Source organism: Portunus trituberculatus, chromosome 1, assembly GCF_017591435.1.
Source record: "Portunus trituberculatus isolate SZX2019 chromosome 1, ASM1759143v1, whole genome shotgun sequence".
In the NCBI taxonomy this organism is placed as follows: Eukaryota; Metazoa; Arthropoda; class Malacostraca; order Decapoda; family Portunidae; genus Portunus; species Portunus trituberculatus.
In genome coordinates this window covers 4,642,748-4,655,009 of record NC_059255.1, presented here as the reverse complement: position 1 = coordinate 4,655,009, position 12,262 = coordinate 4,642,748, and the positions used below count along the sequence as shown (strand labels likewise).

General features: G+C 38.9%; 1 protein-coding gene across 1 annotated transcript; it reads left to right on the top strand.

Moving 5' to 3' along the window:
- The first annotated feature begins 350 nt into the window (after positions 1-350).
- Positions 351-6,507, top strand: LOC123513074 (mitochondrial E3 ubiquitin protein ligase 1-like). The gene is made up of 8 exons (XM_045269960.1): positions 351-450; positions 963-1,113; positions 1,572-1,768; positions 2,252-2,330; positions 2,731-2,868; positions 3,712-3,831; positions 4,739-4,827; positions 6,171-6,507. Exons 2-8 carry the CDS (start codon positions 1,000-1,002, stop codon positions 6,460-6,462), a joined length of 1,029 nt encoding a protein of 342 aa, XP_045125895.1. The 5' UTR covers positions 351-450; positions 963-999; the 3' UTR covers positions 6,463-6,507.
- The last annotated feature ends 5,755 nt before the right edge of the window (positions 6,508-12,262 follow it).

Here is a 12,262-nt window from a genome sequence, read left to right as displayed (position 1 = left end):
CTCTGATCTTGCGGCGCCTGTTTTAAAATCCACCCATCTCTCTCTCTCTCTCTCTCTCTCTCTCTCTCTCTCTCTCTCTCTCTCTCTCTCTCTCTCTCTTTCTTTTTTTTTTTGTATATTTGTTCTTTGTATATTTGTTCTTCTCTCTCTCTCTCTCTCTCTCTCTCTCTCTCTCTCTCTCTCTCTCTCTCTTATTATAACCATTTATCCTTACAATGAAGAAAAATAAAGAGAAATCAAGCAAAAAAAATAAAAAGCAATGTAAATATATATATATATATATATATATATATATATATATATAAAAAAGAGAATAAACTATAAAATAAAGGGGAAAAGTCAACATGCCGGCCAAGGGAAACTGTGCACCCCTTCCAGCTGTAATGTAAACACAACCTACCTCACCACATATTTTATCCACTTAACACCACTTCCTGCTGCTGGAATGAGGTAATTAGTCTCCAGGTAACAGATGTGGCCTTCTTGCAGGTGTGGGGGGCGCCAGGTGTACAAGGGGCGTTGCACCCTTAAAATAGAGAGGTGATATGAGGCGTGTGATATCAACCTTGTATAATTCACGTATTTTTTGTGTATTTTTGTGTTGAGGTGTTTGATTGTGTGTTTGTGGTGTTGTTTGCTTCTCCTGTTGTTTATTAGATAGTTATTGGTGTGTTGTGTGATTTAACTGAGTTTCCTAACCTAAACAGACACACAGGGCCGGATTTAAGAATTTAGGGACCCTAGGCAGAGGTAGGCATAGGGGGGATTCTGTATACATCCATAGGGAGCCCCGAGACACACGCACACACACACATAAAAAACAAGAAGAAAATAAATAGAAAATAAAAGGGAATAAAGCAATTTAAACACACACACACACACACATACATACATACACACACATACATACACACACCATAATCCATTTCTTTCATCCATTTTCTCTTTTTTTCTTTTTTTAGCGATTAATGAAGGAGAGAGGGAAGAAAGGTCGTTAAAATGGTGTTCCGAGACTACCTGTGTGACCTTATTGGTGTTGGGGTCAGTGCCGGCCTGACCTTCACCTTCTACTACCTGTTCAAGACGGGGAGAGAGATTGTGCACCATTTAAAGGTCAGTGTGTGGTAGTGGTGTTGTGTGGGGTAGGTGAGGTAAGGTTAGGTTAGGCTAGGTAAGGTTGGGTTAGGTTAGGTTAGGTAAGGTTAGGTTAGATTAGGTAAGGTTGGGTTAGGTTAGGTTAGGTAAGGGAAGGGAAGGGAAGGGAAGGTTAGGTTAGGTTAGGTTAGGTGAGGTTAGGTTAGGTTAGGTTAGGTTGGGTAAGGTAAGGTAAGGTTAGGTTAGGTTAGGTAAGGTTAGGTTAGGCAAGGTTGGGTTTGGTTGGGTTGGGTTAGATTAGGTAAGGTTAGGTTAGGCTAGGCTAAGCTAGGCTAGGCTAGGCTAGGTCAGGTTGATTTTAAGGCATTTATTTCTGAATTTCTTTGTAAAAAGCAAAAATCTCTCTCTCTCTCTCTCTCTCTCTCTCTCTCTCTCTCTCTCTCTCTCTCTCTCTCTCTCTCTCTCTCTCTCTCTAGGATGCAGTAGAGCTGGAGGTGGAGCCCGGGCTGATCCTGGCGGTGCGTGAGGGTGGTGGTGCGCTGAATGCCTGTGTGCGGGGGGTGGTGAAGGCCTGCGAGGAGCCCATACACAGCCTGGCCCGGCCCACCAGCTATGGGGTGTGCTGGAGACACACCATTAAAGAACACCTCACGTCGCAGGTGTTTGGGTTCTGGTGAGTCGTGGAGGGGAGGGTAGTGGTGTTGTTGGTGGTGGTGGTGGTGCACAGTTGTGGTGGTGTGTGGTTGTAGTGGCAGTGGTGGTGTGGTGGTAGTTGTAAAAGTAGTAGTAGTAGTGGTGGTGGTGGTGTTAGTGTTAGTGGTAGTGATAGTGGTGGTAGTTGTAGTATTAGTTGTAGTGGTAATGGTGGTGGTGGTAGTGATAGTAGTAGTAGTAGTAGTGGTAGTGGTGGTGGTGGTAATAGTAATAATAATAATAATAATAATAATAATAATAATAATAATAATTAATGTTGCTGTCTTATTCAGTATAAAAATAAATATAATGTAATGGTAGTAATAATGGTAACAATGGATGATGGTGGTGGTGGTGGTGGTGGTAGTTAGATAATAATAATAATAATGATGATGGGAAGTGGTGGTGGTGGTAGTAGTAATAATAATAATAATAATAATAATAATGTGTGTGTGTGTTGCAGGTTGAATGACAGTTTGCCGCTGTCTACCTCCACAAACAGTGTTCCCTTCATGCTGTTGAGGAAAGGAGTGGGCGTCAAGGTGAGAGAGAGAGAGAGAGAGAGAGAGAGAGAGAGAGAGAGAGAGAGAGAGAGAGGCAGACAGCGAGTCAGAAAGACAGAGAGAGAGAGATAGACAGAAAGACATAGAGAGAGAGATACAGAGGCAGAGAGAGATAGAGAGAGAGAGAGAGAGAGAGAGAGAGAGAGAGAGAGAGAGAGAGAGAGAGAGAGAGAGAGAGAGAGAGAGAGAGAGAGATACAGAGACAGAGATAGAAAGAGATAGACGGAGAAAGAGACAGACACAGAGAGAGAGAGAGAGAGAGAGAGAGAGAGAGAGAGAGAGAGAGAGATAGACAGAGAAAGAGAGAGAGAGAGACAGACCCAATCCAACCAACCCAACCCAACCCAACCCAACCCAACCCCCTCAATGCTTCCCACAGATCAGCGAGCCAGGCATGTTGGAGGCTGTGGACATGACGATAGTGAGCGAGAAATTTGACGCAGCAAATTCCTCGTTTTTGGACCATGTGTGGGGGTGGATGAAGGGCGTGAGGACCACAGGAACACAGCATACAGAGGTGAGACTGTGCTGTGTGTGTATGCTATGTGTGTTTGTGCATGTGTGTGTGTATGTGTGTTTGTGTGTGTGTGTGTATGTGGTGTTAGGGTGGTCTAACGCTGTGTGGGGATGTGTGTGTGCTGTGTGTGCTGTGTTTTTATTTCTTTTGATATTTTTTAGTGTTTTTTTTATGTTTTTCTGTGTTTAAAAGGTTGACACAGCATATTGGGGTGAGGCAAGGCTGTGCTGTGTGTGCTGTGTTTTTATTTCTTTTGATATTTTTTAGTGTTTTCTATGTTTTTCTGTGTTTAAAAGGTTGACACAGCATATTGGGGTGAGGCAAGGCTGTGCTGTGTGTGCTGTGGTGCAGTTTTTTTTATATTTTTGTATTTCTTTGTGTTCTTTTTATTTATTTATTTATTTTCTGTGTTTATAAAGTTGAAACAGCAGATTGAGGTGAGGTGAGGCTGTGGTGTGCTGTGTGTGTGTGTGTGTCATTATTTTAGTTATTTTGTAGTGTTCTTTCGATATTTTTTTAGTGTTGGAAAGATGCTGTGGTGGTGGTGTGTGGTGGTGTGTGGTGATGATGTGTGGTGCTGGGGTGTTCTGTGGTAGTGGTGGTGGTGTGGTGGTGTGTGGTAGTAGTGGTGTGATGTGGTGTATGATGCTCTGGGACTGTGTGGTGACGTGTAGTGGTGGTGGGTGGTGTGTGGTGATGTGTTTGTACTGAGAATGCATTTCCTTACATTTCTTTCTTTCTTTATTTTATCTACTACTACTACTACTACTACTACTACTACTACTACTACTACTACTACTACTACTACTACTACTACTACTACTACTACTACTACTACTACAGGAGATGCTGCTGGAAGGAACAAGTGTGCTGGGCATTGGACGGCTTGTGTTAGGAGCAGAGGGCCTGTGTCTTGACCCCTCCGACTCTGTCCCCTACATGATCACTACCAGGACTAAGAAGGTGTGTGTTCGTGTGTGTGTGTGTGTGTGTGTGTGTGTGTTGAGTTTTTCCTTTCATTCATATTTTATTTCTTACATCTTTCTCTATTTTATTTCTTTTTATTCAACGTAGCAATAAATAAAAAAATTCTCGTTATTTCTTCTTCTATTTCTTGTTTTCTCTCATTCGTTTAGTTTTTCTCCTATCTTTTCTGTATTTATTTCTTTTTCTTCTTTTTATTCAATGTAACACTCAGTATCTTTAAAAATCTTATACTATTTCTTCTATTTCTTGTTTTCTTTCATTCATATACTTTCTCTCTCCTTCTATCTCTTGTTTTATTCTTTTTCTCATTATTCTATCTCCATTTTTCAATTTATCAGTCAATATCTTTAAAAATCTTCGTACTTTTTCTTCTATTTCTCCTTCTATCTCTTTCTATCTTATTCTTTCTCTTCTTTTTCTATCTCTTGTTTTATTCTTTTTTCTTTTTATTCTATCTCCTTTTTCAATTTAGCAGTCAATGTCTTTAAAAATCTTTGTACTTTTTCTTCTATTTTTCCTTCTATCTCTTTCGATCTTATTCCTTCTCTTCTTTTTCTATCTCCATTATCATTCTGGCAATAAATGTCGTAAAAGTCACCATTTTTTCTGTCTACATTACCAATATTATTTGTTGTTATTTCTCTCTCCTTTCATAAACTAATTTTCTTTTATTTCCATCTCTTCTTCTATCTCCCTTACCAGTGTAGCAATAAATGTTTTAAAAAATCAATTACTTCTTCAATTTCTCTTTCCTTTCATTAACACATTTTCTCTCTATCTCTTCCTTTTATTCTGTCTACATTACATTACTTCTATCTCTTCTATTTCTATCTCCATCACCAATCTATGAATAAATGTCTTAAAAAATCGATTATTTCTACAGAGTCTCCTTGAGGACCTGCAGGCGCCCCTCCCGTACTTCAGGGCCCTGGGGATGATGGCGGCCCTGGGGGGAGCTTACTGTGTCCTGAGGTGAGGCTGGGCAGGGTAGTGAAGGAAGGGACTGGAGGAAGGGAGGAGGGGGTGACAAGGAAAAGCAAGGAAGGAGGGAGAAATTATGATAGAGATGGGAAGGTAGGAAGGGAGGGGAGGGTAACAAGGAAAGGGAGGGAAGGAGGTAGCAGGAGGGAGAGAGGAAGGGATGGAGGGAGGAAGAAATAATGACAGGGTAATGATAGAGATGGGAAGGTAGCAAAGGATTGGAGGCAGTGTTGAGGAAGAGAGAGAGTAGAGGTTATGATAAGACAGTGGCTCTCAGATTACCTCACTATATTCTCTATGGTGGCTCTGTGATGACTTGTGCTGCCCTCTCTTCCTCCTCTTGCTTTCTCTCTTGGCAGCTGTTGTTCCTCTTCCTCTTATCTTGGTGACATTCTCTATCATACAGCTCTTCCTTCACACAGAACTACATTCACTAACAGCCCTAACCCCTTCAGTACCATGACGTGTTTCCATATTCATTCTGCTTAAGATTTGGTGATTTTACGCAGGTTCAGAAATTTATGTGGTGATTTGAATAGTGAAGACTGTGACCATTAACCTTCTGCCCTCCATAGACCCTTGCTAATGTCAATAAAATCATCTAATTGTACCCAAAACTCAAGGTAAAAATGTGTCCCAGTACTGAAGAGGTTAAAATAGTGAAGACTGTGGCCATTAACCTTCTAACCTTCATAGACCCTTCCAAATGTCAATAAAATCGTCTAATTGTACCCAAAACTCAAGGTAAAAATGTGCCCCAATACTGAAGGGGTTAAATTACTGAAGACCGTGGCCATTAACCTTCTGACCTCCATAGATCCTTCCTAATGTCAATAAAATGGTCTAATTGTACCCAAAAACTCAAGGTAAAAATGTGTCCCAGTACTAAAGAGGTTGAAATAGTGAAGACTGTGGCCATTAACCTTCTGACCTCCATAGATCCTTCGTAATGTCAAAAAAATGGTCTAATGGTACACAAAACTCAAGGTAAAAATGTGTCCCAGTACTGAAGGGGTTAAAATAGTGAAGACCGTGGCCATTAACCTTCTCACCTCCATAGAGCCTTTCTAATGTCAATAGAATGGTCTAATGGTACCCAGAACTCAAGGTAAAAATGTGTCCCAGTACTGATGGGGTTAAAATAATGAAGACTGTGGCCATTAACCTTCTGACCTCCATAGATCCTTCGTAATGTCAAAAAAATGGTCTAATGGTACACAAAACTCAAGGTAAAAATGTGTTCCAGTACTGAAGGGACTAATATTTCCTCCCTAACCTAACCTAACTTAATATAACATCTCCCTAAATCTACCCTAACCTAACCTACCCCTTAGGATGGCTGGCCAGCTGGTGGAGGCATGGAAGCAGAGAAGAAGACGAAGAAGAGAACTGCGATTACTTGAAGAGGCGAGAGCTAGACAAGGAACCACTGGAGCTACAATAGGGGAAAGCGACTTGCCGGAGAGCCTCATGTGTGTGGTGTGCTGTGGCCTCAGGGATGTGCTGCTGCTTCCCTGCCGACATATGTGTGTGTGTGGGGCCTGCGCGCTGCAACTCCCTGAACCGAGAGCCTGCCCTGTGTGTCGGACTGAGGTGGAAAGTGTGCAGCCTGTGTTTTATTCGTGATCTGGGTGTTTTGGGTTTTTTTTTTTTTTTTTTTTTGTGTGTGTGTGTGTGTGTGTGTGTGTGTGTGTGTGTGTGTGTGTGTGTGTGTGTGTGTGTGTGTGTGTGTGTGTTTTCAGTGCTTTATTTAATTTCTTTAAGTTGTGTTATTTTATTTTTTATTCTCTCTCTCTCTCTCTCTCTCTCTCTCTCTCTCTCTCTCTCTCTCTCTCTCTCTCTCTCTCTCTCTCTCTCAGTGTTATAATCAAACTACATTATTCTCTCAAGCATTTATGTATGTGTGTATGTATGTATGTATGTATGTATGATAGAGAACAAGTGTATTATATGAATTAGTAATAGATGGAAGGTGTACATACATATATATATTTATGTAGGTGATGAGAACGCACACAGGTACACATAAGTAGTGGCTCATGTGCGTAGGGGGTGGTGTACATGTGGTGGTGACGTGTACAGAGTTAAATAAATGGTGATGACATGTTTATTGTCTTTAAATTGAACGAAATCCAAACAAAAAGTTAACTCCAGAATTGATAAACTCTAGAATTCTGTCTTTTCTTTATTTTCTTCTATCTTTCTCCATCTCCCTCATACCTAGCATCCTTAACCCCTTCAGTAGCATGACACATTTCCATATTCATTCTGGTGACTATTTGGTGATTCTATACAGCTTCAGAAACTCATTTGGGGTATTAAGATAGTGAAGACTCTGTCAAATTGTCTTAAAATACCCTAAAAACAAGCCTAACTATCTTAATGTGCCTTAAAAACATGCCAAACTATCTTTAAATGCCATAAAAAACATACCAAACTATCTTAAAATGCCCTAAAAGCAAGCCAAACTGTCTTAAAACATGTGAAACTAACTAAAATGCCCTAAAACACACCAAACTGTCTTTAAATGCCTAAAAACATGCCAAACTATCTTAAAATGCTTAAAAACCAAGCCAAACTGTCTTAAAACGCCCTTAAAACATGCCAAACTATCTTGAAATGGCCTAAATACATACATGCTGAGCTGCCTTAAAATGCTTTAAAAACATGAATCTCCATATTCATTCTGGTGACTATTTGGTGATTTTATACAACTTCAGAAACTTATGTGGGGTATAAAGATAGTGAAGACTGCCAAATTGTCTTAAAATAGAAACAAGCCAGACTATCATAATATGCCTTAAAAACAAGCCAAACTGTCTTAAAAATGCCCTTAAAACATGCCAAACTATCTTGAAATGGCTTAAAATCATGCCAAACTGTCTTAAAATGTCCTTAAAGCATGCCAAACTATCTTGAAATGGCCTAAAACCATGCCAAACTTTTGAAATGCCCTATAAACTTGCCAAACTGTCTTGAAATGCCTAGAAAAACATGAGTCTCCATATTCATTCTGGTTACTATTTGGAGATTTTATACAGATTCAGAAACTCATTTTGGTGATTAAAATAGTGAAGACTCTGGCCATTAATCTTCTGACTTCTATAGACCTTTCTTAATATGAATGAAATTGTCTAATCATACACAAAAATTAAGGTAAAAATGCGTCCCATTACTGAAGGGGTTAATTTTTCATCCCTTTCACTGGTAAACTCTAGAATTCCCTGCTTGCTTCTGTATATCCTTCTATTTCTCCACTTCTCTAATGCAAGAGTTAACCAGCGTCCTTATTCTTTCATCTTTTTCATTGGTAAACTCTAAAACACTTTGCTTCTCTCTATATTTCCCTCTTTCATTTTTCTTTATTCCCTCTCTCACTACCAAACTCTTGAATTTCCCGCCTATTTCGTTACTTCTTATTTATTTATTCATTTTATTTTTCTTCTTGTTGTTTTTGGCCAGAGCTCCTCGTGACTGTATGAAAAATAGAAATATATAAATTAAAAAAGCAACTGTGATTAACAATAACTTTTCTATGCACATTAAAGCGAAATATATTGAAAATGCATTTTGCGCTGGCCTGTCCTTTAATGATTAGCACGAATGATAATTAGCAAAATTTTTCGCACTTAATTTATATGAAAAAATAATGACTAAAAAAAAAAAAAAAAAAAAAGAATTTTGAATACTGATTTGACTTAATTGTTTTGTTCCTGTAAACTTTTGGGATCTCAAAATATATTATTAATAATACCCATATTTTTTATATAATATTGGAGAAGAAAATTGGATTACAAAACTACTTGACAAAGTACATAACTGATTTCAGACTTTCATTTGACTCATCATTCGCGCGATCCAACATGGCCGAAAAGTAACGAGCAAAACGTTATCGACATTTTTGCCTAATATACTTTTTCCACTTTGGTTCGCGGTTTGCTTCAACGAGCGAGTGTATTTTTACTTTGTGCATATTCTGTGCGAGTGGCGAGTTTGTGCGAGTGTTGGCAAGGAAAATGTGGCGAGTTGGCGGAAAGGTTGCGTCGCCATGCTGGAAATGTCGACTTCAAGGTAAAGTGATGTAAATTTTCTCCGCTATTTTAATTTTTCGCTGGATTTTCTCCTATTTGTGTCTGATTTCATGGTGTTCTAAGATGCAATAATAATCAAAGTACATGTATGGTGGTAGTTTTTGTAGGGTTTTTGTGTATTTGTTGAGATATTTGAGTTTTAATAAGTGTGGTGCGGAGGTGTCATGGCTGCTCCTCTACCGAACAGAACAGGTAAGAAATGTTTTTTTTTTGTTTTAATTAATTTTTCAGCTTTTTATCGTGTTTGTGTCTGATTTTATGGTGTTTTATGATGCAAGTATTGTGAAGCTACATGTGAGTTTGTGCTTTTTATAAATATTGGTGTATTTTTACTGAGATTTGAGTTTTGAACTTTTGACAATAGTGAAGATGTGTTGGCACGAGGAGGTAAGGGTGTTGGTAACGAGGTAAGAAATGGTCTCCGATTTTTATATTTTTTCCTAGTTTTTATCGTGTTTGTGTCTGATTTCGTAGTGTTTTGCAATGCAATTATTGTGAAGCTACATGTGAGGTTGTGTTTTTTTGATAAATGTTCGTGTATTTACTGAGATAATTGAGTTTTGATACGGGATTGAGTGAAGATGTGTTGGCACCAGGTAAGGTCGGTGGCGTGGCTGGCTCGCTGCTGCCGCCGCGGCGTCGCTGATGATGATATCGCACACAAACCAATGAGAGGGTCAGGTGTCACACTACTGCAGCGCCGCCCTTCCCTCGGCACAGTGTGGCAGGATGCTGCGGCAGCACAACTGTGCCGCAACGCCGCGTCACGGCGATTGGGAGGAGAAAACACATAGTTGTATGCATGTTACATCATCCGACCACGCCGCACCCCTCGCACCACTTGTGTGTACGTGCACCATGTTTGATGTGGATTTATTTATTCAATGCATCAATGCAACGACACCACTTCGGGAAGAGAGTGCAACAAATTATTCAGATAAAAATTGTCAGGAGGAATCATGGGTTGAAAGTGGTGAAGTAATGTACGAGAAGTGGCTTGATATGCAGTCACCAGAAAGAGACGAGAAAAGCAAGACAAGATATCTGCGACGAGTTAGCTCTCTCAGTATGCCCTTTACATCTAGTGCACAAACAACTTTTTAAAGCTTTTTAAAGCCATTTGCAAAGGTAAATTACTCAGTAATTGGAATGAATATCTTCTCAGTCATTTGATTCTTGTCAGTTATTTAAAATTCTTACTTCTTACTCCTTTAGCGACCATTTGGTCTTGTACATTTTCATTATTAATTTTATTGACGATATTTTGGCGATCAAAAATATTTTTAAAATTATTAAAATTGTAAAACAGACACAAAATATTAGCAAAAGAAACTAATTTTGTTGTGTATGTTTCTCTTTAATTAAATCTGACATCCTTTGATATTAATTCATTACACATTAGTCGACCAATTCAGAAACATGAGCTTTCACCTAATCTTTTCAATTAAATAGAAAAAGTTTAGTTTATTCTAAATTTCTAGTGTATTGCTATGATCTTAAATAATTAATATGCAACAAATTATACACAATGCACATGATTACAAAACAGAATCGTTACTTTCTTAGTTATGGAATTTTTACATCCTTAGGTTAACACAAGTAACTCAAAAATTAAACTTGCATTAAAATTAATATACATATATAATTCGAGCTTCCACCTATTCCAGTATGATATCTTGGAAAAGGCTAGCACTAGCACTGTTAATTATAAATCAAATAAGAATATGCTGTTATTTACAATAATGCAAAATGCCTATATATATATATATATATATATATATATATATATATATATATATATATATATATATATATATATATATATATATATATATACCAAATCATTTTGTTGGATTCTCAATATCTGAAGTTTGACATTCTTAGATTATAGTTAAAAAACATAAGCTTTTCACCTGTGTGAACTTTGTGTGGGTGGAGGAGCAGCGTCTGACTGAGAGACAGTGAGGATGCGTGGTGACTCATGACCGACCGTGTGACAGGATGCCGGAGTTCAGCCTATACGCGTTTCATATACGTCCAATTTAGAGGTTGTGGCTTATTACCACAGAAAGCAGTATTCTATGACATACGGTAATCACCACGGAAACTTAATACGCCGTATTATATTAATTTGGTATCATCAATATCTTATATCGAATATATCACTAAGTAGTAAATTCCTTTTAGGTATCGGAAGTATCGGCATAAAATAAGCCGATACCGATACCGATACCTAAAATGGGCCGATACCGCCGATTCTGATACCGATACCGATGCATCGGTACATCTCTAGTTTAGACAGCATGATAATCAACCTATCTACGCTGGCTGCAGGGGGTGCACTACACTGCGCAGTTTTGCCGCCATGTGTGACATAATACAGGCCGTGCGATGGTGCTGCATTCGGCCGCGCAGCGTAGTGTGACACCGGCCTAATGTTGTTAATATACCATCTCCTTCCATGCACAGCCTTCCGGTGTTCTTCCTTCTGCTCTTTCTCTTTTCCTTCCTCCTCCTCCTCTTCCTCCTACTCCTCCTCCTCCTCCTTCAGTGTTACGTAACGTTGGTTTATGAAGCGCTGGTTGTTGGACTGGAGTGAAACAGAAATGGTTGTTATTGTAAGATTTTTATTGTATTGCAGGTTAAATGCGAGTATATTTATTTATGTATACTGTACGAGCTGTTATACATTGCATATACAGGAGGGGTTAGATGTATCTTATGTATGCCTGAGGTTATGTATAGTAGGCTTTTGACGTACATGCTTTTACACACACACACACACACACACACACACACACACACACACACACACACACACACACACACACACACACACACACACACACACACACACACACACACACACACACACACACACACACACACACACACACACACACACACACACACACACACACACACTCGAAAACACTATAAATGCAACATTGATATCTATTGACTCTCTCTCTCTCTCTCTCTCTCTCTCTCTCTCTCTCTCTCTCTCTCTCGTGTACATCAGTGGATACATGCTGAATACATACATACAAAGGTTTTTGATACGTATACATAGCTTTGTGTGTGTTTTGGTGTGTTTAATAACGATTTTTGACGTAATTATTATAAACACTGCATTATCATTCATCTACACATACATCTTCCTTATACAACTTCTTCTTCTTCTTCTTCTTCTTCTTCTTCTTCATAAACATAACAAAACAAAGATCGTGTGAAGTTGAAATTGATTGTATTCCTCTTTCTCTATCTACACCACCTACACCACCTCCTCCTCTTCCTCTTCTTCTTGACACCACCTCCTCGTCGTCGTCGTCCTC

Coding starts and splice junctions, on each gene's coding strand:
- LOC123513074 (XM_045269960.1), top strand. CDS start 1,000: ATGGTGTTCCGAGACTACCTGTGTGACCTTATTGGTGTTGGGGTCAGT. Junction 1,114..1,571: donor AGATTGTGCACCATTTAAAG/GTCAGTGTGTGG, acceptor CTCTCTCTCTAG/GATGCAGTAGAGCTGGAGGT. Junction 1,769..2,251: donor TCGCAGGTGTTTGGGTTCTG/GTGAGTCGTGGA, acceptor TGTGTGTTGCAG/GTTGAATGACAGTTTGCCGC.